Source organism: Melozone crissalis, unplaced genomic scaffold, assembly GCF_028551555.1.
Source record: "Melozone crissalis strain CALT ecotype California unplaced genomic scaffold, PUWL_Pcris_2 ptg000068l_1, whole genome shotgun sequence".
In the NCBI taxonomy this organism is placed as follows: domain Eukaryota; kingdom Metazoa; phylum Chordata; class Aves; order Passeriformes; family Passerellidae; genus Melozone; species Melozone crissalis.
In genome coordinates, this window is record NW_026535846.1 from 4,678,617 (window position 1) to 4,704,512 (window position 25,896).

Genomic DNA, 25,896 nt, shown 5'->3' on the forward strand with positions numbered 1-25,896 from the left:
CCAGGAATTCTGCAGCCCTTTTGGTGGGGAGAGGTGTGAGCATCCCCTGCAGCGTCATGGAGCTGAGGATTAGCAAATTCCAGCCCTCCAGATGGGTCCATTGTCTTGGTTTGAAAAGCCAGGTGTCTGCTCAGGAAGGCAGGAGCCTTCCCTGAAATGGAAAATGTAAATCCTCTCCCTACAAATTATTATAATTTTGAAATTAAGAGGCTCTCAGGCAAAGATATGGGAGTAGGAATAACAGTTCTTTACAGGAATAACAGTTCTTTATTAGGGAAAAAAATAAAAATAAAATAAACTATGTAGTAATACAAGACCCCACTGCCAGAGTGAGAGCAGTCCCTGTCCCCTGTGTGCCAGGGCGGTGTCCCAGCCCCATCCCCTGGGGGCTCAGCCCTCCTGCAGTGCCAGCTGTGGCTCTGCTGCAGCAGGGATCCTGCACAAGGGGGGAGTTTTCCTCTGCAGCTCCAGGGCTGCTGCAGATGGGCCTGGGCTCCCTCTGGCCATGCAGGGCAGCAGAAAGCTGCTCCTCTGGGAATGCAGGGGGCAGAGGCTGCTGTGCTGTGCCAGGCTCAGATTGGATCCAGGGAGGAATGCTTGGCTCTTCCCCTGGGCGGAGCATCTCCCCATGGGATGCTGGGATTGGATGAGCCCTGCAGGGACACTCGGTGGCCATGGACAGCAGAGATCTCCTGCAGGGAGGGTTGGCTGTGGGAGAGATAAAGAAAACTGCCCATGGACAGAAGATAAGTGCCCCATCAGCTAGGAATTGAATACACAGGCCCATTTCCAGCCTAAGACATTCATGGAGATATTTTCTTGTGAGGAGGGTCCCCAAACACCCTCCAGGGACTCCATGGCCTCTTCCTGAGGGGCTGGAGTGGTGTGGCTTCAGTCACTGGTTCCTGGGTTGTGCCAGCATGGTGGGAATGAGGGAATTGTTCAGGTGGGGAAATAATCCCCTATTTCTGCAGGTTTGGCAAAGTGGGGAGCGGGGTGATCGTGGCAGTGTTGCAGTGCTGGATTTTCTTGAATTTCTTCTTTATTCCCCTCTCTGCCATTGCTCCACTCACAGCACTCTGCACTTCCACAGCTCCTTCCAGGTCTGGAAAAGAGGCTTGAGGAAATCTGTGTGCTGTGGCTTTCCTGCTGCCAGCCTGGAGTTCCAACCTTCCTGTGTCAGACACCATTCCAGGCCTTCCCAATGTGGGGTTTGGGATCCTGACCCTGCACAGGATTTGTGTAGATCTCTTATCTGTTGTTACAGCAATATGCTGTTAAAAAAAAAGGCTCTAACTCCACCCTTTCTCCTTGCCTTTCCTGTTTTCTTGGAGGGTGAAAATAGGAGTTTACAGAATCCTGCATGTCTGACTTGGTTATTTATAGCTTGAAGCTGTTGGGATTTATTTTTGAGTTCAGCTAATGGGTTATTCTTTGTTGGAGCTGTGAAAAGGATTGGAAAAATCTACAAAATGTTAGAAAACAGACTGAAGTGCTGATTAAGGTATGTGCACACCCCTCCTCTGATCCCTGATTCCGTGTCCACATGAATACCTGGAGTTGTGTGTTCATTAAAGAATAAATATCAATCCCTGGAGCAGGAGGATTCTCCCAAAGGGAAATCTGGCCCTTGGTTTAGGCAGCATCAACTGCAGCTCACCTTGTGCTGCTTGCTTGTGTAAGGAATCCAATGGTCAGCACACGATGGGAAGGCTTTCAGTGGAATTTGGGGGCTGGAGTTGTGCTCCTGGCAGCTCAGGCAGGGCAGGGCAGCCCCATCACCTCTGCAGCTCCCCATGGCACCAAATCCAGCAGGATGGGTGGTGAGATGGTCCTGCAAGGCTCTGAGGAAGGTGGGATGGGTTGTTCAGCATGGAGTTGCAGCACCTCAGTGTTTGCACAGAAGGAAGATGGGCTCCTCATGGATACCTGGATAGAGGGGTTCTTCACCCAGGGATTCAGGGCACTCCTGGATAACCGAACTGAGAATGAGGAGATAACACACTTGGCACTTGGGGTATTGGCTCAAAGAGAGGTCACAGCCTAGAACTTTACCCTTCTCTGTCACCCCAGCATTCCCTCCCTCTCTCTCCTGAAGCTGAGCTTTGCTGGGCAGCCCTCAAGCCCTGGAAATCTGCCAGGCTCCAGGAACTGGTGCCTCAGGTGCATCATTTCAGGCTCTGGTTGATGAACTGTACTCTCTGTGCTGCCTTGGAGGGGTCTCTGAACAATAACCAAGAGAAGTGAGTCTAAATAATGGGCAGCTTAAATTCATCTTGGAGTGATCTGTTGCCCTGTGCTCCCCTCCGTGGAAATTTGTTGGGGCTCTACAAGCTAATTTGGCTGGATAGCATGAGGTGAGCCACCTGGAATTGAGCTGTCTGCTCAGCCATGGCTATTGTGGAGCAGTCCAGCAGCTGGAAAGATCTGAAGAAAATTAAACTAACAGCTGCATACCTCTGGCAATGGGAGCTGGATCAGGGAAGGGACAACTCCAGCACCTTTTCTGCATAAAGTGACTGCAAGGGTTGTTCAGAGAGTGTCTGCTGGTGAAATTAGTACCCAAAGACCAAGTTATTTATTTATTTTGGTGATCATATCAAAGGAGTGGGAAGCAGGGCCAGGGGAAAAGGCACTTGGCTGTTGAGGAAAAGCAGACAAGATCTGAGCATCTCAGGGCATTTGAAAGAGCTGGGCTTCTCTTTTCTGACAGTCCCCTTTCAGCACAGACTGGAGGCATCCCTTCCTGTTATCTGAGCTATCGGAATATTCACGTTGCTGTGGATAACACAGAATTAAGTGGAAAAACAAAACTGCAAAACCAGCCACTTCTGCCAGCAGATTTCAGCCTGACATCCGTCTCAGGCTGACACTTTGGATACTGAGCAGGGAGAGGGAGGAGGGCTGCTGGAGCCAGTTTTGTGCTGAGCAGGAATTCTGGAAGCTTGGAGGAACTGCAGCATCCCAGATCTTTAAATACAGTCTGACAAAATTCTCAGTGGGGAGCTCCCCCTACGCCAAAGCAGAGCCGGTGTCACCTCTGCTGTGCTCCTTCCCTCCCCATCCCCGCGGATGCTGTGGCTGCCAGGGCTTTGATGTGCAGATCCAGTGACGCAGGCTTCAGTCCCTAATCGCAGCCTGCACGGCTTTGCAATAGGGTGAATATTCAGGGTGGATATTCAGGGTGGATATTCACGGCTCCGGATTGTGCTCCCTGCGGCAAAGGCAGCAGGAGGGAGGGAAAGGGGGACACTGGGATGGGTGGGAGAGTTTGGGTGAGGGGGAGCAGCAAAATGTCACTGGAGACCCCTGTGGGATGGTTCCTTGCAGCTCTGCAGTTCTCTGGTTGCAGGAATACTCTGCAGAGTTGAGGAAAAGGACATTTCATGGTGGTTTCCCCATCCCTGCAGCACTGCCAGCCTGGAGCATTCCCAAGTCCTGAGTCAGCCCTCAGCACCTACCCCAAATTATAACACTGAGGGGGGAAATTGCATCTTTGTTTGGAGTGGAAATAAAAGGAATATGTTAGTTTGGGGTTCTTTCTCCACAGTGGCCTTTGGGCTGGAGTTGTTGTGCTGGTTTGGCTCACGTGTCACAGTCCTGTGCTTCCCTGCCTCGGGTTTGTTCACATCTGGTTCATGCAGGCTGGGGGCACTTGGGAGAAAGGAATTAAAAATTAGCACTTGGGAAATACAGGAGTTTTAGGGGATCCATGACTTGAGCCAGGCTTCAAAACCTGTCATAGCCTGAGATCCCCAGGCAGAGTCAGGTGCTGGCAGAGCTCTGCTGGGAGCACCCTGTGCTGGAGACAGACTCAAATAACCAGACTGAGATTTCGATTGCGAGGCAGAGAATTACTGAAGATCTGTGGGTTTGCTTGAGGCCCTTGATATCTTTTATGGATTAGTCAGACAAAAGTGTCAGGACTAGATGTACCACAAGGCAAGGTGCTGTGTTCATCACAGGAGAGATCCCTCTGCCTGCCATCAGCTCCAGTCTGCAGCCACTATTATTTTTGGACCCTGAGGAGTGTGCCACTATTATTTTTTAACCCCAAGGAGTGTGGCAGAATGCTGGTTTGGCATTGGGCTGTGGAGCACCTTGCAGGGGTAAGAGAGCTCCCTATTTTCTTGCAAATCTGTCCATAAAGACAGGAGATATCAGATTTTTTGACCCTCAGTGCTGCTTGTTATCTGAGCTCAGGGTTTCCACAGGACTGGCAGGGCAGAGGCTGAGCAGACTCTTGTTGCCCACATCCCAGAGTGTGTGGCTTCACTCCCCCAGCTCCAGTGGCATGGGAAAAGGGATTTTCCTTCCCTTCTCAGTGCCCTTCTGCACCAGCAGCTGATGGCTCATCTGTCTCTCACCAGCTTGGCAGCACTGAGTGGGGTTTATGTCCCACTTGTGGCTAATGTTAATTTAGAACCTCTTTTCTCTCTCTGGCAGCTTCTGATTTGGAAATGAAGCTAATAGCATTTCAGGTAATTTAAAGACTCTGTATGTGAGTGCATGCCTGGTGGGAATGTGCAGCAGGTAGTTTCCCACATAAAGAAGGTGAAAGGCCTTTGTGAAGGCTGGAAATTTCCTCTGCTTTCAAAACAAGCTTCTCATCCAAAAATAGCAGCGAGCTGATAGCTTGGCTTCTCCTTATTTATTAGCAGCAGATGCTGCTGATAGATGCAGAGAGTTGTTGGGAGGAGTGATGTGCACCAGGGCACTGAGGTACCTTGCTGATTGCTGATCCAAATCAGACACTCATCACAGGATCACATCCACGCATCTCTTGTGGGATTCCCAGGCCTGCTCCCATTGCAGGCAGAATGCAGCAGTGACAAGCTGTTATTGCTCTCAGCTGTCCAAATCAGCAAGGGAAAAATCCACCCCAAAAGCTCCTTTCTTGTGTAATAGTGATTAGCTCCCAGACCTGTGCAGGCAGATGCTCCCTGTCTGCATGGGAGGGTTATGCAGGAATTGGGCCAGGGGATGGATTTTGAATTTTGGGGCCCATCTGGGAAAATCCACATCCTTCCACTTCAGAATGGTGCAGTTTGCAGGGATACAGAAATGAGTGAAACCAGGCTTGTGCTGCCTTTCCCCAAATGCCAGCATTGCCTGTGCAGCCTCTGCTGTTCCTGGGGATGAGCTCAGGGCAGCATCCCAGAGCTGGTGTGCTGTTACTCTCCATAAACAAATCCTGAAGCACTGGGAGCTGCTGCTCTGCTTCCTGGGGGGTTTTGGGGGGTGATATCCACATTCTGCTCCGGGATGTTGCCTTCCTTGGCTGCTTTTGGGAGAATGAGGGACACAGCACTGACAAATTCAGAATGTGCTGTGGAGTGAGCCCACCTTGCTCACAGTGTGATAGAACTTCCTCTCCTGACTTCCTGTGCATGGATATAGGATATGGCCATGGATATAGGGTATGGCCATGGATACAGGATATGGCCATGGATATAGGATATGGCCATGGATATAGGGTGTGGCCATGGATATAGGGTATAGCCATGAAAATAGGATGTGGCCATGGATATAGGATAGAGCAGGGCCATGCATATAGGATATGGCCATGGATATAGGATAGAGCAAGGCCATGGATACAGAGTATGGCTATAGGATATAGGTTAAAGATATAGGCTAAGGATATAGGGTATGGCCATGGATATAGGATATAGCCACGGATACAGGATATGGCCATGGATATAGGATATTGCCATGGATATAGGGTATGTCTAGGGATATAGGACACAGCAGGGCCATGGATATAGGATGGAGTAGGGCCATGGATATAGGGTATGGCCATGGATACAGAATATGGCTATAGGATATAGGCTAAGGATATAGGGTATGGCCACGGATATAGGATATGGCCATGGGTATGGTATAGAGCAGGGCTCTGCAGACAAGGGGACAGATCTTGCCTGGGTGCCAAGCCAAGAGCACACCTCCCATCTAATGGGATCCCCAAATCTTCCTTGTGCCCCTGTTGGAGGTCCTTTAGTTAATGACTGTTTTTGTCATTGTTAACATCATCCCTTTCCACAAACAGCAGTTCCTCACACTCCTTCATGTGGTTCCTGGAAAACTTCTTTGTGTCTAGTGGTCTTTCATTTTCCATTTCCTCTAGCTCCCTGGTTTTTTTAGCTGGTGAAACAAAGCCCCCTCCTAAATTCCTGTAATTACAGTCATCCAAGCAGGCACATTCAAGATGGGCTTAATAGGGCCACAATGTGTCAAGCCTTTCATGGAATCATTCAGGTTAGAAAAAGCCTCCAGGTTCATCAAGTCCAACTTTTGTTTCTGAGAAAAAGGGAAATAAAGTCCTTTAGTAGTTCAGTACACTTTATGACTATTTCTGTGTAATTTGCAAAGCATTAAAGCCAGACCTGGTGGCAGCCCAAAAAGGCAGAATGCAGTCATGAGAATGGAACCAAATTATGCAATTATGCAGTTCCCTACTGTTATCCAGCTTCTTGAAAATGAAGCATCCAGGAGGAAATTTAACTCGTGGTTTTTGATGTTCTAACCTAGTTGTAGCAGGGCTTTTGCATAGCAGGAGTTGACCCACTTCATTTCCATTTGTTGTGGAGTTTGGGTCTTTCCCTCTCCTGGCCAAGGTGAACCAAGAGTGAACACTGAACCATCAGGTGATTTATAGTTTAAAAATTAAAGAAATGGCTGTACAGAAAAGGTAGCAGTAATTTCATCCCAGGGGTCCCATGTTCAGGACTGTGTGGTGGGAGCAGAAATATGGAAAAGGGGATGGAAGGAGCCAAACCCCCCTGGTAGCCCAGAGATGACCCTGGAGCTCAGGGTCCCACTGCAGCACTGGGGGCTGCTGGGCTCTGGCTCAAGCCCACCTTTGTCTCCTTGGGCAGCAGAACATCTGCAAATGCACATTCAGTTCCTGAACCCTCTGGGGGTTTGCAGTGAGGGAACACAGAGAGTTCCACCCCACTGCTCCCCACCTGGCCTGCAGAGCTCTGTGGTCAGGAAGGAGGTGAGTGAGGAAGAGCCACTGGAGCTGGCCAGAGGTTCTTCCTTCCTTATCTAATTTGGAGAAGGCCCAAAGCCAGCAGTGTATCAGCTTTGGCTGATGTGCATCACTGCTGTGGGTGTCACAGGCTGACCCAAGGGCTCTGCCCAGGCCCTCCAGCAAGGGCCAGCCAAAGGCTCTTGAAGCCAACAACAGACAGGCTGGAGGAATAAAACCTGCAGCTGCCCAGACAGGCTGTTTTATCACCTTTGTTCTCTTTTTAGCCGCCTAACTATTCCTGGAAGAGCTAATATTAGCTCCTCCATCTATTTCTTAGAAGCTGGGAAAACAAGAATCCGATTGCATGTCCTGGTTTCCAGGTGAACTGCTGGCTGCTCAGTGCAGTGGGCTCTGAAAACCCTCACAAGCTCTTGGTGTGGGGAGCCATTGAAATCTGTGCTTGTGGAAGTGGCAGCAGGAGAAGGATTAAAATTATTGAGCACTGTGTTTAATCCTGGCAATGCTGTTTGGGAGGCACATCCCATGCCAGCCCCAGCCAGGTACAGAGAGTCATGGAACAGGCTGGCTTTGTTCTGCTGCACACAAGCAGGTCCTGAGATGCTTTTAGTCAAGGCTTGGTGCTAAAAGTCAGAGTTCTGGCAGGGTATTTATGCAGGATTTGCCAGCTTGTGTTGTCATAAAGCTCCTGTGCCATTGTGTTGGGATGCTAAGGGGCAGATCAGAGACAGGGAAGTGAGGGTGGGAATGGCTTGCAGAGGTTGGGGTTTGTTCCCTGAGTGCAATCCAGGCTCTGATTGCAGGGAAGGGATGGTCCTGTCCCTGCTCACTGGCCCTGGCAGGTGTGTGTGCTCCTGCTGCATGTGCACGTCACAGTTATAAAAAGCCTTTTTGTCAGGCAGAGCCAGGTCAGGGTGAACTCTGCTGTCCAATTACAGCTCCAGCCCATGAAATCCCATCCTTGTTTTTCTCTTTGTGCTCCCAGAGCTGTGATGTTGCTGGGGAGAGAGGGCAGTGAGCAGTACTGTGCCTCTGCATCCCTCTGGCTCTTGGGAGGTGGGAAGGACTCCATGTGGAAGGGGAGATGTGTTGTCCTGGGGTGAAGGAAGGAAAGTGAGGACTGGTGTGAGATTTCCCTTCCCCAGAGCCGATGGGCTGTGACTGGAGGGTGCAGAGGGACTGCTGGGACTGCAGCAGCAGCACAGCCTGGCCATGTCTGTGCCCCTGGGCTTGCCGTGGGCTCCATCAGGATGTGGCTGTGCTGGCAGCAGTGCTGGAATGCCCAGGGAATATTCAGGGAACCCCTACCAGTGTGCAGAGAGCACCAAACCCACGGCAGGCATGGGACAGAGCCAGCCTTGCTGCCTGAAGAATGGCTGGGCTTCTCCCAGAGGTGTGTGAGCTCCCAAGGGAATGTGCCTCTCCTCATGAGTGGCAGTCAGGAGCAGAGGTTTTAATTAAACAGCTCCCTGAGAGCTGGCACCTTGTAAAGCACCATGTGTGGCATCCCTTGGTGAGCAGTTGGCATCAGAGCCACCTGAGGCATTGGCATCCATTCTCAAGGACTCTGTAAAACCAGCTAAATAATTAAAACTAATAATAATAATAATAATGAAAAAAAAACCAACCCTGACAACTCCAATGTTTAAAAATTCAACGTTTTGATGAAATATTAAATGCTAATTATTTCCTTGCACTTGTGCTGGCACTGCTTCTCTTGATGTTGGCAATTTAGCATCACATAGCAGTAATTGAAGTGAATTGTCAGCTTTTGTGTTACATTTACCACCCAGGCCCCAAACCCAACACTCCTAAAGCCTCTGTTTGATTTTAAGTGTTGAATACTTTGAAGTCTGCTTTAGTGGATTGGTCATACTGCTGTGAATAGCAGAGCCAGCTGGCTAAATGGCTGCTGAAAAATGCCCCGTGCTTGCTGTGAGGAGCTGCCAGTGTGATTTCAGTAGTGAGCACAGAGAGATGGGCTCAGTCAATACACCAGCCTCTAAATGAAATGAAATGCAAAATGAGAGGGCAAAAGGATATTTGGAAAGCATTTTATGGCTTTCATGTTTTATGTGTCATTTTAATTTCTACTCAGTGTGGTTGTATTATTATTTGCTATTAAAAAAGAAGGTGTTGAACTTGGCTCAGGGTGGGCAGATGAAAGATGTGACTGGCAGGGGAAAATGCTGCATAAATTCCTTTGTTTACCTGCTTTCCCTTCTGTGCAAGGATGTATCAGTGCCTTGGTTTTTGGAATGTGGAGGGGGCACAGGGTGTGGATAGAATCAGTAGAATCACAAAATTACAGAACTGCAGAGCTTGGAAAGACCTTTAAGGTCATCCAGTCCAACCTGTTTTTTGAAGACTCCAGTTTTTTGAAACTGGAGAAATGCTTGCATTTGAGGTATTTGTCCTGCTGTTTCATTGTCTCAGAGACATTCAAGCAGCTTTCATGGACAAATAAAGCTTTTTTCCCTCCCACCATATCAGTTTATGAATCTTCTAACTGTTCTGGCATGCAGTTCCAGCTGGGATTTCCAAAGCAGGCAGGAGATGCACATGAATGCACATCTGGGAATAGGAGCAAAAGCCTTGTGGAAGGAAAGGATTTGTTGCTTTGTTAGGATGTGCCTTGTTAAAGGCACCCCTCAGCTCTGGAAGAGCAGCTCCAGAAGAACAGATCAGAGTGGGAGAGGCACTGAGAGCCCAGGGATGCTCTGGGATTCAGAGTTTGGGTTGTGGGATGTGTTTTCAGCCTGGAAGTTGAACACTGAAGGCTGACACTAAATGCTGAGCTCTTGGGGACAGAGCAGAGGCTCTGGGTGAGGATTCACCGTCAGCTCTTCCCTCTGTGCCCAACACAACAGGAGCAGCAGCTCCCAGCTGGTGTCACTGGACTGGGCAGGGGGAATGGGGTGTGCTAAGGAAAAATGCTGCTAAAAGGGTGAGGAAGCAGTGGTTTATTGTGGGGAGCCTCAGTGGGGGTGGCACAGGGGTACAGATGGCAGCCTCTCTGTGATTGCAGTGCTGGTGCCTCCTGAGCAGATGCCCCAGTGCCAATTTCTGTGCCCAGGTGGGGCTGGAGAGCTCTGAGGGCACATCTGCCTGTTCAGCAGCCCTGCAGGGGCTGGGCTGGGTCCCTGAGGAGGGGTTTGCTCTCAGGAGGGGTGGCTGGGGCTCTGAGGGCAGTGTCAGGGGTTCTGATGGCCTGGGTGGGCTTTGCTGCTCATGGGGGTTGGTCCCTCACAGCCCTGATCAGTGCAGAGTGCAGGGAGGCTTCTGCTGGGGCTGCTTATCCAGTACCTGCTTTGGAGGCTGGGGCTGATTAAATGAGCATCTCTAGCCAACTCTGAATTCACTGGTAACTTTTAAAAGCACAGACAATTAGCAGACTCAGTGGGAGAAGCAATTTAATGTGCTGCCAGCCTGTGTTTCAGTGGACTGTATGGATATAGCAGAGGTGCTTTCCCAGCAAGCTTCACATAGCCTGGGTTTGCAGGGTTCAGTAATCCTCCTGAACTCCAGAAAGCACTAACCTCCTTCAGGGAGCAGATAAAGCAGGTGGGCAAAAAAAGAAATGGGAATTTTCTCAAGGATAAATGGCCCTGTTGTTCCTGCCAGTGTGCTCAGAGCAGCTCCAGTCCCAGAGCTGATCCTCAGGGAGCTGTGCAGGCACCTTGGTGGGTCAGAACCATGAACCTCTGGCACTGGCACTGGCACTGCCAGGCATTTGGGAGTCCTGCTGGAGCTGTTCCCTGGGGAATGTCCCTGCTGGCACCACTGCCCATCCTGGATTGCTGAACCAAGAGCCACTGGGTGAGCAATTGTGACAGTGTTCACGGGTTTCTTGGAATGAGGGAAGAGACAAAGATCTGACTCCATGTTTCAGAAGGCTGATTTATTATTTTATGATATATATTACATTAAAACTATACTAAAAGAATAGAAGAAAGGATTTCATCAGAAGGCTGGCTAAGAATAAAAAGGAATGATAACAAAGGTTTGTGGCTCGGATAGAGAGTCCAATCCAGCTGACTGTGATTGGCCATTAATTACTAACAACCACATGAGACCAATCCCAGATGCACCTGTTGCATTCCACAGCAGCAGATAATCATTGTTTACATTTTGTTCCCGAGGCCTCCCAGCTTCTCAGGAGGAAAAATCCTAAGGAAAGGATTTTTCATGAAAAGACAAGCAATGCAGCATTTGGGGGCTTTGCAGTAAATCCAAATGTAAAACTCCTGCTGGAGGCAGTGGCACCACAGTGTCCAACAGGACATCTGCCCATTTTCTTCTCTTTATTCATCATTAACCCTGCAGGAACAGACCAATGGTCATCCAGGCTTTTGCTGAATGGTTTCCTTAAGGGCTATTTGGAGATTTTCCATTGTAGTTTCTAGTCAGAAAGCCAGATTTACAACAAATTTTTGTTTTCATTCTGCTATCTGGAAGTTTCTCCCTTCTTTTTGAGAGTGAAAGCTCAAATAGAAAAATCAGAAAGTTTTAAGGCTCTGAACTATAATCAAGTGTCCACACTTTGCTTTCAGGTGAAAATTTTCTTCAGAAAGCTCATTTAAAAAAATAAACAAAATAAACCCTCCACAAACAAAGGCAGCTTTAATGTATGTGAGTGTTTTGTGCAAAAGCCACAATTTAGTGATCAGCTCTGTGCTGGCTGGGGCACAATGGATGTTTGAGAGCTCTTTACTTTGGGGCTTAATCTATTGTAGGGTTTTCTGTGGGCTGCCATGAATGGCAGCCCTCAACAGCCAGCTCTGTTTCACTGAAAGAGAAAGGGGATATTGTAATTCCTGCAAATGAGTGGAAAATGACTGGAGTGCAAAATCGCTTACAGGATTATTGAACACTGAAATTATTACAAAGAAGTGAATGCTTGAAGAGCACTAAAGCTCAGCCCCTGTGCCTGGGCTGGTTTGTGTGGGCTCAGAGTTAATGGGGCAGAGAACTCCTGGGGTGTCCCAGGGGTTGGCCCCATCAGGGGTGGGGGAGCAGAGCTGTTAATGGAGTTAAAAATAACACTGAAATACAAGAAAAGTGAAGGGGAGAACAGAAAAAGGAAAAAACTCCTTCTGGGGGGAGAGCTCACAGTGAGCCATTTTCCCTCTCGATGCATTTGGTTTCTTTTGTAGCCATCAGGTCCAAAATATTCTGGGAAGTTTATGTATCACCAGGAAACAGAGGCTGGGCATCCAGTAAGGAATGAAAGAATGTGGCTGTGAATGGAACAACAACTGGCAGGCCACAAGCGTTGAGCCTAAACATCAAATCCAGCTTGCTGTTCTGAATGTGAGGTGTACAGGGCCAGCTGGAGGGTCTGTATGAGTTTTCTGTGCCTTTATGACAAAAATGCCCATGTATTAGTGAGGGATTAGAGTCATTTAGAGGCACAGAGGAAGCCCCTCCCTCCTTCCTCTCCATGAACTGCATGGGATTGATGCCTTGTGAAGGCTGCCCTAGAACAGAGACTAGATGGAGTTAAAGAATAAAGCAGGGATTTATTGAAAGAATCTCCTCAATGGATGCACCTTGTGCAGCACAAGAGCCCAGCCAGGGCTGCACCCAAGATGAACCAAAATGGTCACAAAAATCCCTGACTGGTCCCAGGTTCTCTCACTTCTATCAGTTCTCCTTTTCCATATTGCAGTTCATTGTCCCGTTCCAGCTTTAGCCCATGCAGTCCCACCCTGCTTGTTTTTCTCTCTCAGCCCATGGTGTTTGTGCTCTTGGGCCTGAGATTGGGATCATTTGTCCTTGGTCCCAGCTGGAGCAGGAATTGTTTTGTCTCCCTGCTCTGTGCACAGAGCTCACCATCCCCTCATATGCAGCCCAGACCCACACACTAAAGCAGCACAGAATGTGAAAAATAGAAAAGCTCAAACCTGAGGCATCAGGATCAGTGTGTTCTTAATGCAGGAGACTCCATCAAATTCCCTTTCTGGCAGAGCTGACACTTGAGCATTCCTGTAAATTGGAGGTACCAGCGTCAAGGATTGCTGAACCCAGAGTTGTGCTCAGCCAGACACCAAGTGGGATATTAATATAAATAACTGAGGTTATTAATAGAACCCAGCAGCCAACATATGGCTGTGTAGTGGAAGCAGAGTAAAGCACAAGCCACACATTCCTTTTTGAGAACATGCATTCACACCTTTCCCTTCACACAGGATATTTTTGGGATGCCTCCACAGATAGTCTGCTCTCCCCAACAGGTTATTTTTATCTCCTTACAACACAGCTTAGTTAAGAAAAATGGTGTTTTAGCAACAATTCTGTACATTTCAAACCCACTCCTTTCCAAAATAACCCCACCCCAGCAGATGCAGGTGGGAGATGGCAGTGGAGTGCTTGGATCAGCACCAGGCAGGGGAATTTGCTGGCTGCATTTCCAGCCTCGGGCACAGCTCGTGTTGTGCTTTTCATGGATTTCAAATGCCATTACAGGGCCCATCTGGCAGAGTGCAAGCAGGCAAGGGCCACGCTGCCATCATTTATCTCAGCACCTCTTGGATTCTGGCTTGGTTTTTCACAGCTGAGACTTGAAGGAGTCTCAGGGATTGTCTTTAGCCACGTGAGCTGCTTGTGTTTCCAGCAGCTGGAGCTCTGGGGGAAAATCTCAACACCTGATCTTGCAGCCTTACCTGGTTTATGCAAAAAAATCTTGATTTCTTTTTTGAGGGACTGTGCGTCCCTCTACCATTTCATGTATTTTAGCTAAAAATCCCAAGGCTCTCTGTTAATAATGCACCATTACATCACCACAGAATTTGTGGGTGGTTATGAATGTGGATGAATATCCTCAACAACAGCAGAAATCTTCTTACAAAAGGCCAGGAAGAAGGGAAGAAAGAGGATATATTTTGTTATTACATGATAATGATATTATTATATATATTTATTTTATATATATTATATATTATATATTATATATTATATATTATATATTATATATTATATATTATATATTATATATTATATGGAAGAAATAGGAGATATTTTGTTATATTATATTATAATATATATTTATTATATATATTCTAGATATTTATTATATGTAATATGTATTATATATTTATGTTATTATATTATATTTATATTATTTTAACGGTATTTTGTGCAAACTGGGGGTAAACCACAAAATCTGTTATTGTAGGTGGAAGGCAGGGAAATTTCCATCAGTTATTTCTCATGCCATATATTTTCTTAAGGTGGTTCAAACTGGCAGTTGACAGGAATTGCAGGCTTGGGGGTGGTAGGACACTCATCCTGCCTGCCAGCATCCCTTTCTAAGAACCTGGCAAGATTAGTGCAGCGTGGATTTTTCCCATGATGAAGTTTCTAAGGATGAAAAGCTCCGTGTGGAATATATCTGTGCAACTTCAGTGGCAAAAATTGCTAAGCACATTATATATAGATAGAAAAGTGCCTTCTTTAGGGACTGCCACAGACTGCTCCTGAGATAGCTAAGCAGACAAGTAAATAGTAAAATATGGGTATATTTAGCACTCCAGAAGGCGATGGATGGTGTTCAGACTTCACATCACACGAGCTCTTAAAGTCTTTACCTCTGTGTAATCCCTTGTAGTCAGCACTGATGTGGTGCCACATTTGGGACCTAATTACAAGCTCCACTGCCAATCCAAGCACCAAATGGTGAAGGACAGTTTTGGAAGGCAGAAACCAGAGGCATCCTGACCCATGGATGATGAGTAGCAGGGAAGGAGAGGCAGGAAAGGCCGACACAGTTTAATGGGATTTGGATTAAATGTGGTTTAATGGGATTTGGGTGTAATTGTGGCTTTGAATGCCTGCCTGCCTCTCTGGTTCGTGCAGGCACTGCTTGGGTGGATGTATCCTGGTTTGCATCCACTTCAAAAGTCACACTGGAGTGCCTGTGGTCAAACTGGGGATGTGATTTCAGAGCGGCCCCTGGCAGGCTTGTCCCAGCACATTCCTCTGGGGTAGTGGGAGAGCAGTGCCTGAAACCATGGCCAGAGAGCCACAGGGGTTGTGGGAAGCTCTGGTAACCTTTCCCACGTGAGATCAGAACAGATTTTCCTTCTAGATGATTTTTTTTGTTCTGAATGTATTTTCCTTCTGGAATTTTTTCCTGTTTGTGTCAAGCTTGAGGCCTTCACACTTCAAACTCCCCCTCTTTTCCTGAGGCTGTTGAAAACACTCAGGTGTGTTTCTGTCTGCCATGCCAGCCTGGAAAAGCTGCAGAGAATATTTGCAAATGTTATCTTTGAATCAAACCCACCACCTCACTTGGATAGCATCCATCTCCTCTTTCTTCCCTTCTTCCTGGCCTTTTGTGAGAAGGTTTCTGCTGTTGTTGAGGATATTCATCCACATTCATACCCACACACAAATTCTGTAGTGATGTAATGGTGCATTATTAACAGAGAGCCTTGGGATTTTTAGCTAAAATACATGAAATGGTAGAGCTGTATTGCAGTTAGTGGAAAGGAGCCGTGTTGAACTGGTTTTGATGTTGTTGTCTTCCTTCCAAGGATGCTGTCCTCCTATAAAACAGCACTCATTATTGTAAATTAAGGTCCTGGACCCTGCTAGCTGTCCTTAGAGGAAGGCTTATGTGGGAACAAGCCCCAGCTCTCCCGTAACTGGAGTAACCACATCACCAAATCTGGGAACCTCAGCTGTGGTGCACAGCTTGGTGTTTGTTTAAAATCCTTCAGAAGCAGTTTATTGGGGAGCTTTTCCTCCTGTGTCATACTGAGTTACTCCCTGCTTTGTCTCACTGATGTCTCTGTGTCTCTCTGGGTGCCTTTTTGTGTCTCATGCTTTCCTACAAGCTCAGAGTGTTGTAAGGAGTGAGCAGAGCTGGCAGCCTGGCTGCTGTGGGGTGACACAGTGACATGGTGACAGTAATTCCGAGTAGCTCTTGTGTGTTCTGGCAGTGGGGCATGAAGAAGGAGCAGCCTGGTGAGGTGGGGACGCTGCAGGGAATGCAGACAGGCAGGGCAGTGGCTGGGACAGTCACCCACAGGTGCCTGCTGAAAGCAGGGGGAGCTGTAGCCCCTCGCAGTGCTGGGGGGTGACCATGGCCGAGGGTGTGACCCCTTTTCTGGGCTGGCCCTGGGGGACAGACAGCCCGGGACAGCCCCCTTGGTTCCCGCAGATTGCAGGGGCAGGTTCCATCCCCTTCATTTCCAAGCCGCCAGCCACTAGAGGGAGAGAATGCCACACATATTTATGGCTTCGTTTGCGCTGGGGATGTGTTTAATGAAGGAATTCACCACGGCTTGCCAGGCAGTCCCAACGCTGGGTTTCACCCCTTCATGTCTCCGGGGTGGTTTTAGAACTGCTCCTGAGATCTGACTGCTCCCGGCTGTCACTATAGAGCGTGACACAGTGCAAAGCACCTCAACTCCATCAGAAGGTGCGAAAGAGAGATTTCTTGTAGCAACATGTTGCTTTTATAGTTTTTCAAGAGATTTACATTTACTTAACAGACACATTCACTACCCATTGGTCATAAGAATGAAACAAAATTCTCAATAGGTAAACAAGGAGCCATGTCATCTGTGAGCCAGCTAGAGTCTGTATCTTTGAACTTTCTCTCTTCCATCATGTTGTCATGGGGATAGCCTTGGTGTCCTCCTCGAGAGATATACAGGGTTTTCCTTATCTTTAGGAAGCCTTCACTGGCTCACAGGAACAGCACAAAATGCCTTTCTTACATCTGGAGACCTCAGCTGGTGCACAGCCTGAGATTGAAATGCTCTGGAAGCTGTTGGGTGATCCCTGCCCATGTTTTACACCCTGTACTTTGTGTCGAGCATCCCTGCTGTGGGATGGCATCCCTGCTGTGGGATGGCTTCCTGGGGACACCTTTGGCTGCTGCTGGGTGTGCCTGTCTGCTGGTGTTAGCCACAGCACACCGAGCACACCAAAGCCCTTCCCCTCAGCCAGCAGGCCTCAGCCTCCTGGAGGCCATGGCCTGTTCCCCCTGCTGGAATCTCCACACTCCTGAAGCCCATGGCCTGTTCCCCCTGCTGGAATCTCCAGCCTCCTGGAGCCCATGGCCTGTTCCCTCTTGTCCTGGTTTGAAAAGGAAGTGAGTTTTTTTGGGAGATACAAAGATGTCAAACCATGACACCTCTGCTGGAATCCAACAGGCCCAAGAGGCAGCTGGTTTCCTTTGGAATGAAAGCATCCAGGCAGTAATTGTTGTAGGCAAATGAGTTGTATCCAATTTCAAAGGACACCAGCAAGGATCTGTGGGCTGAGGGGAGGGAGAGAGGTGGGAGCTTAAGAAGGCAATGTTAGAAAGTGAATTTTATACTCTTTTAAAAGGGAGGCAAGATTGAAACTCTCCTTTGCAGATTGAACCCAGTGGGGAGGACCTGTGGAAATCTGAGGAGGGGATTGTGGTGGGATTTGGAGGGGTCTGGAAAAGTAGCTGGGAGTGAAAGCAGCACATTGAGTGGTTTGGAGAGCCACAGCCCTGGGTATGCAGTGGATCAGGGGAACTCACATCCCTCAGGTGGTGAGTGGGGAAGAGAAAATCTCTTTGTTTTGCTTTGCTTTGATTCCAGAGGGTGACTCAAGGCAAGGCTCTCTCAGAAGGGAAGCCTCTCGATGCTTTAGCAGCCTGAAGTATTGAAAGAGCATTTCTGTGGGAAATGTTCCTGGCCCTAAAAGTGAATAGTTCCAGTTAATGGAGAGGCTCAGCAAAGAGGTTTCCTTAGGCTGATGGAGCATCCATGCAGATGATGCCCCAGCTCAAGAAGTTCTCCTGGTGAGGCTGGGGCTGGTCTCAGCTGCTCCTTTCCCCTCCTGTTTGTCTTGCCCAGATGTGCCCTGGCTGGCACAGCTGAGGGCAGGCACAGGGGAGCAGGGAGAGAAATGTGCAGGAGAAACCTTGAGATTGACCTGACCCAGGCACGCTGGAAAAATGGACATGTAGGGACTGGATGTACCTCATCCTGCTCAAAACACTCCTCACTGTCCTGGGTGTCCATCACTGGACAGCCCCCACTTGGAGGGCTGAGGTTGGGCTGGTCCTGGAGCCCTCCCTGCTCTGCTGTGTGCTGCTCCCTGCACCCCTGGGGCTCCCAACACGTCCTGGTAGCTCACACTGACTGAGGCCATGAAAACAGGGCTGGGAGCTGAGCTGCTTCAGCTCAGCATCCGGGGCCAGGGGGTCACAACTTGAATTAAATAACAGAGCAGGAGGAGGGCTGAGTGAATGTGAGAGGCTCCTCCGATGGCTCCGTGCATTCCAATCAACTGTGGCCACAAATCCCAGCTGCTTGTTAAACCCTCACCTGCCTGCTGGAGAGGAGAGCTCCTGGGGGACCACCTTCCTTGCCTTGTGCTTTGCTGCTGGAGAACCAAGCTGTAGAGTTGGTTTGGAGGCAGGAATCCTCTGGGTTTGAGTGGGAGCTGTGCCGTGCCTGGATCAGGCTGTGCCAGTTCACTGCTGTGCTTTCCATGGCAGGAAAACCAGTTCTGTCCAGGGCTTTGTGTGTTTGTGTGGGTGTAGGACCAGGCTGGGCTGCCTCCTCCAAAGCACTGAGCTCCAGTGAGATCCCCATGGGCTGTGGGTGGGGAGAGGGGACAGGCAGGAGCTCCGTGTGAGTCTGGGACAGGCAGGAACTTGGTGTGGGTCTGGCTGTTGGTTTGGGACAGGCAGGAGCTCCGTGTGAGTCTGGGACAGGCAGGAACTTGGTGTGGGTCTGGCTGTTGGTTTGGGACAGGCAGGAGCTCCGTGTGAGTCTGGGACAGGCAGGAACTTGGTGTGGGTCTGGCTGTTGGTTTGGGACAGGCAGGAGCTCCGTGTGAGTCTGGGACAGGCAGGAGTTTGGGTTGTGGGTCTGGCTGTTGGTCTGGGACAGGCAGGAACTCAGGTGTGGGTCTGGCTGTTGGTTTGGGACAGGCAGGAATTCAGGTGTGGGTCTGGCTGTTGGTTTGGGACAGGCAGGAACTCAGGTGTGGGTCTGGCTGTTGGTTTGGGGCAGGCAGGAGCTCAGTGTGAGTCTGGAGCAGGCAGGAGCTTGATGTGGGTCTGGCTGTTGGTTTGGGACAGGCAGGAGCTCAGTGTGGGTCTGGCTGTTGGTCTGGGACAGGCAGGAGCTCAGTGTGGGTCTGGCTGTTGGTTTGGGACAGGCAGGAGCTTGGTGTGAGTCTGGCTGTTTGTTTTGGAAGAGGGCAGGGCTCTGAGATCCCCCAGGCCATGAGACAGGGCCATGCTGAGGGCCCTGAAGCTCCATCCTCTGCTTCTGCATGGACTGTCCCTCCAGGCACTAGGGAATTGCACATCCTCAGGGTTTATGGATTTGCCAGTCCCTTGTGACCTCAAAATGCATGACCCAGGGCAGCATTTATTGTTTCCCCGTCAATCTTCTCACAACAGCAATGCTAAGCTCTAGTTTTCTTTAAAAAATATATATATATTTTTTGGCTGCAGATCTCTTAGTAGACAAATGAAATGAATTTATATATGAGCATTGTGCTGCTTGTAAAGCCCTTTCAGTTTCAAATTTAGTTTTATTCCTTTTTTTAATCTCCATAGGATTTTCCCTCAATAAGCAGAACTAGGGCAGTGCTAGTGACAGATGGATATAAAGAAAACTTGGATGCATTGGAGAGACTTTACTGGGCTTGGGGATCTGAACTGGGGTGCTTTCCTCATCACCCAAGGAGTTTAATTTGTCTGCAGGCTGTTAATTTTCACCTCTAAAGCAGAGGGCATGGCAACAGAGAGCGTTCCTTGGCAACAGACTCCTTGGGTTCATTAAAGCAGAGGTGGGAGCTTTGCAAATGGAAAAAGTTGAGAGATATTAGCAAATCAAATGGGTTGAGGCATGAGGAGTCTTGTCAGTCAGGCGGGGGTGACAGGAGAAGGAATAGTAAACAATATGCAGCCCATGTTGAAGGAGATGTTTTGGAAGGAGGCAGATCCAGGATTTGCCTGTTTTCCTGCCTTCCCAAGGGCTGAATGGACTGGAGAGGGCTGGGAGGAACCTCTGTGTGTCTGGCAGGCTGTGGGCAGTGAACTGAAGATGTTACTTAATAAAAAATGTGCTTTTTACAAACAGGATTCCAAACTGTGGTTTCCCACTAGGGCTTTTGTAAAAGTTCCAGTTTGTTTTGATTCTCTCCAAAACTGAAGCTAGCATATTGTTGGTAAAATCCCACAAGAAGCCCTTGGAGGGGAGTCTGTGGGAGCGTGGCCATGCCCAATCCATGCCCAATCCATGCCCTCCTTCCCCATGGAGCAGGCTGTGTGTGCCACACACCTCTGCCTGCAGCCAGATGGGGGCTGTTTGCACTGTGACTGCTAAATATAAATACTGCAATTAATTAATAATGCCCAATGCACATCATTAAATTAGAAATAACTGGAGTTTGTACCAGCATACAGAGTGTGCATGCAGCTGATCAGACTGGAGAAGGGGTTTGGAGCAGGGGGAGAGCTTTGGGCTGCCCTGTCTGTCCCTGCCAGTGGCCACTGTGTCCCCCTGGCAGGCAGGGGAAGCCCCTGGTTCTCTCTCAGGTACTGATGTCTCTCCTTGCTGTGGTAAACAGCCAGATCCCAATCACATCCATCAGAGCAAAGCATTCCAGGCACTTGTTCCAGTCCTGTGGTTCTATGATTCTATAATTTATGACTGAAACTATCTTTGTGTCAGAGTTAGTTCAGGAGGACACTCGGATCTGGGCTTCTGAATATGTCATCTCCTATTAAAGAACAAACAAACTCCCTTGTAATGTACCATAAATAATAATAATACTTTGCAAGAGCCCGAAGCACTGTGTTATTGCTGTGCTAATCAGGGAGGCACTGGGCCATTATGAGAGTATTCCATGGGGTTTGGGCTTTTTTTCCTGCAGGAAGGTACGTGTTTCATAGCTCTGTAGCGTGGCTGATTGGTTTATAAAGCCAGGCTGGGTAATTCCTAGTAGAGGTTAGACAAAGTCCCCTCCTTTCTCATTAATTAACCTGTAGGATTTGGTGCCTGTTCTTTGCAGTTCAATAGAGACAATGACTGCAGGAACATATTTGTGCTCTCTGATATGGAATGAAGAACATCTGCCTTCTGCAGCAGTGAAATACCAGCGTGTGGCAGGACTCTCCAAAGGGCACTGCCAGCCTCTGCTGCCTCAGAGAGGAAATTCCAGCTGAAATTTCAATGGGGAGCTGCTGGCTGGGGGATGTTTTCCAGTGCAGCATTGTAGCTGGGGAGGGAAGGCAGAGGTGAAAAGCAAAAGAAAGGAAATCCCCTCAAGAAAACAGCAGCAGGGTGGAGGAAAAAACATTTTGGCAAAAGTTCCCACATCCAGGGAGTGGTTTAGAACAAAACTCCTCCAGTGGGGTTAAGGAAGGGAGGCCTTGAAGGTCTGAAGGAGATTTCAGTGGTGATGTGGTAACACAATAGCAGGAAGAAAAGAGGAGAGGCAGATGAAATCCTACAGCGCTGCTCTCACAGGCTGCAGGAAAAGGAACCTTCATGTTTGGGATCCCAGGGCTGTGTTCTGGGTGTCTCAAACCAGGGCTCTGCTCCCAAAGCTGCCCTGCAATACTGTAAATGTTGGGAGAGCAGGGTGGCTTCTGGGAGGATAGGATTGGAGACTGGATTGCAGTGGGAATGTTGGTAAAGTCCCCTGTGTGCCATTGCCGTGACTCCAGATGTGCTGGATGAGGCACAGGGATGGAGGTTATTTTGCTGTTTCACTGTGATGTGATTCTGTGTCCTCCTGCTCATACTCAGCTTGGCTTTTGAGTGGCTCTCCAGCTGCAGGGAATGAGGAGAAAATAAATTCCACGTGGAAAAGTGGCATTAATTTGATAATTTAGGCTGTCCCTCCTACTGCAGAAGTATTCACTGCCCCTTCCTTCCCTGCCTTCCCTCCTCTGCTCCCCTGGGAGGTTCCTGCCCATTATTGGTGTCATTGGCAGTCACAAGGAGACTCCAGACTGGACTGAGGCACACCAGCTGATTTTGGTCCTTATTCTGGAGAGAGAGAGAGAGAGAGAGAAATTTTTGGAGGCTGTGACCAGACCACAGCTCTGCTGAGACTGACTGGGACATTGTGTTATTGATGAGCAATCCTGGAGCTCTTCCTGGGGGTTTCCTCTGGAGTGATCCCCCAGACAAACCACCTGAGCAAAGCCTGGTCCTGCCTCCCCACTGGGATGTGCTCACACAGGTGGTAGAAATCCCATTTGTTTGCAGCCTAAATGCCAGGGCAGGAGCCTGCAGTGCCCAAGCAGCACACACTGAGAGCTGCCTCTGTTCCCCTGTGGGCACTGTGGGTTTTCCTAGCAGAGCAGTACCCGTGGCACAATCCCACAGTGCTCTGTGACTCACACCCAGCTCAGGGTGTGCCTGCTAATATTCCATGTCTGGGGTGTGCTGGGCTGCAGCATCCCCTGGCACACCTGGCACAGGAGCCAGCACGTGCTGCCCTTCCCTGGAAGATGCTTTATTACAGTGTGGGGAAGTGGAAAAACAGAGAGTCACTGAATATCCTGGGCTGGAAGGAGCCCACAGGGATCATCAGAGCCCACTCCTGGCCCTGCACAGGACCCAGAAGAAGCTCACAGGTGGCTTTTCCCTGCTCCCCCTGCTCTGGCAGGGACTCTGGGCTTGGTCCCCTGCCCGCTGGCTGCCTGCAGAGTACTTTGCATTGACAATGAGGCAGCAGAGGTGCATTTTCTTGGCAGGGAAATGCAGCTGGGTTCTCTCTGAGGTTCCCTGTGCCAGAGAGAACGGCTGCCCCAGCGCTCTGGGCAGGATGGGATTGTGTGCAGCCTGCTGCCCATTCAGAGATTTGGCTGATCTTGGGGCATTCTTGCCTTTCAGCACCTTTGCAGGGAGCAAGAACTAACCTGGCAACTCTTGGTTTGCTTCTCAGATCAGCTTGGTATAAACAAGGCATAGGCAGTGAAACAGTGGAATATGAGCCTTATTGACAGGCCTGGTCAACAGCTGGCAGGAGGAGAGAAACTGGGATCATTCTGTTAGTGTGTAACAGTCCTCCACAGAAATTGTCCTTCTCCTCCAGATCTACACTCCCAGGCAGAGCAGCAGGGTGGGATGTGCCACACAAATCCCCTTCCCTTGGCACTGCCAGGGTGCAGCTTTGGCCTAAGTCAGTGGAGTTACTGGGATGATGCAGTGCATGGTTTAAAGCTGATCTTGTGCTTAAGAGGGTCACTGTTGTATTCTCTGTGTGTGGTGACAACAGGGCAGATCTCATTTAACATTTCCTGGTAGAAAAAATATTTCCCTTTCACTTAGAGATAACCTGATCATTGCTCTGTTTTGAGTGCAAGTTTCTGAGGGAAGCAGTGTCCACTCAGGATGTCTGTCTGTCTGTCTGTCTGTCAGTCAGTTCTGCTGTCCCAGCCCTCCCAGGCCCTGCAGGTTTTACGTCAGCTGGCGAGGCTGTGCTGGCTGTGCCTGACACCCTGAACAGGTGAAGTACCTGTGAGATCTGAATTCCAGGGCTGCACAAAGCCGTGACCATCACCTGCTGCAGGAGGTGGGGCCCTCCCCAGAGAGGAGAGGATTGACAACACACTCCAGAGTGGCTGTCAGAGGTGGGATTTTCCAACCAGAGCCCTCCTGTGGATGTAAATAACTTGCCTGGTGTTTCTGTCACTGGAAACTTAGGCAGAATTCCAAAGTTTGGACAGCTATAAGCATTTGCCTCCTGACTCCTCCTTTTGTCAGCCATGTCTGGGAATAATGATGGCTGTCAGTGCCTGTGCAAGAGGTGATGGGATGTGGCTTGATGGAACTGGAGCAGGCTGTGTGGGGCCCCAGCAGTGCAGAGATGCTGGGCAGCATCCTTCAGTCCTGCCTGCATTTCTGGTCTGTCCCATTTCAATAAATAAGTGAAGACACCTAAGCCCTGATCCTGCTGAGTGGCACAGGACCAGCAGAAAGTGGCAGTCACGAGGAGCTGCGTGTTGTTCCCTGACTCAAAATCTCCAGCTGCAGGAAAAATGTTGACTCCTCCAGAGGCCAGGAGCGGGAGATCCAAATGCCCTTCTGCCCTTGAGGCGTGGAGAAAAAACCCTTACAAACACAACCCTAAATCCTCTGCAGCTGTAAGTGAGGAGATTGGAGCTCCTGCACAGATTTTACAGCATATCCTGTGCGTGGATCCAGCCTGTCCAGTGTCCCCAGTGTCCTGCCTGTGCCCAGAGCACGCTGCCGGCCATTCCCCACGTTGTCTCCAGGGTTCCTACCTGCCCTGTCCCATCCCTGCGGACTCAGCTGCCAGAGAGGGGATTTTGGGAATATTGGTGGGGCATTTTCCTGTCCTCAGGGGTGTGTCAGTCCTTCTGCGGGCTGCCCCTTCCTGTGGGCACCGAGCCCCGGGATGGCGGCGGGGGCTGCGCCACCGGCGCCGTGAGCGGCCTTGGCCAGGTGCTGGAGCCCCGTGTGCTGTCCCAGCATGGGCAGGACCATGTCGACGTGCGTGTCCCGGCTGGAGGATCCGCCAGGATTCAGCCCCGTTCCCAGTTGGCTCTACACATCCCATATGCTGCCGCCGCCTCTTCTAACCAGCGCCAGACACCGCCAGCTCCTCTCCCTCGACGTGGTGGGTGGCCGGATCGATGAGCAACGCTTAGCGAGTGTGTTTGCTTTCTTAAGTGTGCAGCTGTGGCCAGAAAGTGGGGGAAATCCGGGGCAGCAGGCAGGGGATGAACAGGCGGAGAGGGGAGCTGGGCGCCGGTGCTGGGGGAGGATCACCCCGGGCAGGTGCAGCGCTGGGCTGGGCCGAGAGCTTTGCTGTCAGTGGGAAGGGGACTCATCCTTGTTCATGTGCAGAGCAGAATGAGAACCTGCTGCCCTTTGAACGTCAGCAAAATCCCCAGCCCTTGCTGAGCGTGGAGCATGTGCTGGCTCTGCAGAGCCGGCGTCCTGCAGCGCTGGGGGCGAGGGTGACCGGCCCCGGCAGGAAGGCACGGGGTGCCCGCGGGGACCCTCCCCAAGTTCGCATCGCTCCCCCCTCCCTCCCCTCCCTTCCACTCCCCTCCCCTCCTGCAGAGTTTCAAAGCACGGCAGGGAAAAAAAAAAAAAAAAAGAAAGAAAAAGGACATCCCCCTCCCCTCAAATCCCTCGGTCCGTGACTGAAATAAATAAGCACAAATCCCAGGTAGTGAGGAGGCTGCTAATAACGTGCTCCTGACAGGCACGGGATTGCCGGGCTGAGGGATGGCTGACTGAAAGCTCCAGGCTAGGGTGGGGGTGGGGGGCTTCTTTTTTTTCCTGCCAGCTCTCGCCAGGCAGTAGGGATTTTTTTTCCTTCCCCTCCCTGATAATAAGGACATCATCAGAAGCAAGATGCAGTGGCTAAGGGATGGAACAGGAATGGTGAGTTCAGGTAGCTATGTCTTTCTCTTTTCCTCTTATTGCAGTACTTTGACAGGGAAATGAACCTCCGTCCTATCTCCTGACTCCTCCTTTACTCCCTGTCCTTGAAACCATTGATCACTCTGTAGCCATTTTATAGACTCTGCATTCCCAAACTGCTGAGCAAAAGAAGGAATTGAAAGGAAGGAAGGAGGGTGGGCATGCCTCGGGGCGTGGGAGGGGGTTCCGTAGGGCGAGCCGGTGGGTTCGTGGGGGGGAGCACAGGGTTTGCCCGGTTCCCCGGCGTGTGGGGTGTGCGGTGGGAGAGCACTGGAGGAGAGGAGTGCCGGCACAGGGCTGGCTGTGCCCGGGGCAGCCGGGACCTGTCACCGTGCCCCTCCGCCCGATGATGAGTTGCGGTGCGGGGGGAGCCCGGCGTGCCGAGCCTGGGCGCGCCTGCAGCAGCCTGGCAGACACAGACACTCCTCCGGCTCGGCACAGCCGCCAAGGCAGCTCCTGCCGCCCTGCCAGCCGAGCCGA

At 50.0% G+C, this 25,896-nt stretch overlaps 1 protein-coding gene across 5 annotated transcripts in view; it reads left to right on the top strand.

Annotated features, from left to right (window-relative positions):
* Positions 1 to 25,896, top strand: part of ARHGEF9 (Cdc42 guanine nucleotide exchange factor 9) — a 164,956-nt gene that overhangs the window by 19,265 nt on the left and 119,795 nt on the right. The window contains exon 1 of one of the 5 annotated variants that reach the window (XM_054289846.1): positions 25,239 to 25,387. The exons of 3 other annotated variants lie outside the window; for them this stretch is intronic. Coding sequence is in view for 1 of the 2 variants with exons in the window: in XM_054289842.1 (XP_054145817.1) it covers positions 25,348 to 25,377 (30 nt within the window). In the remaining variant the exon portion in view is untranslated. Of the gene's footprint in view, positions 1 to 25,238; positions 25,388 to 25,896 lie in introns of those variants that run through there. One more of the 5 variants, XM_054289842.1, reaches the window with a different exon arrangement.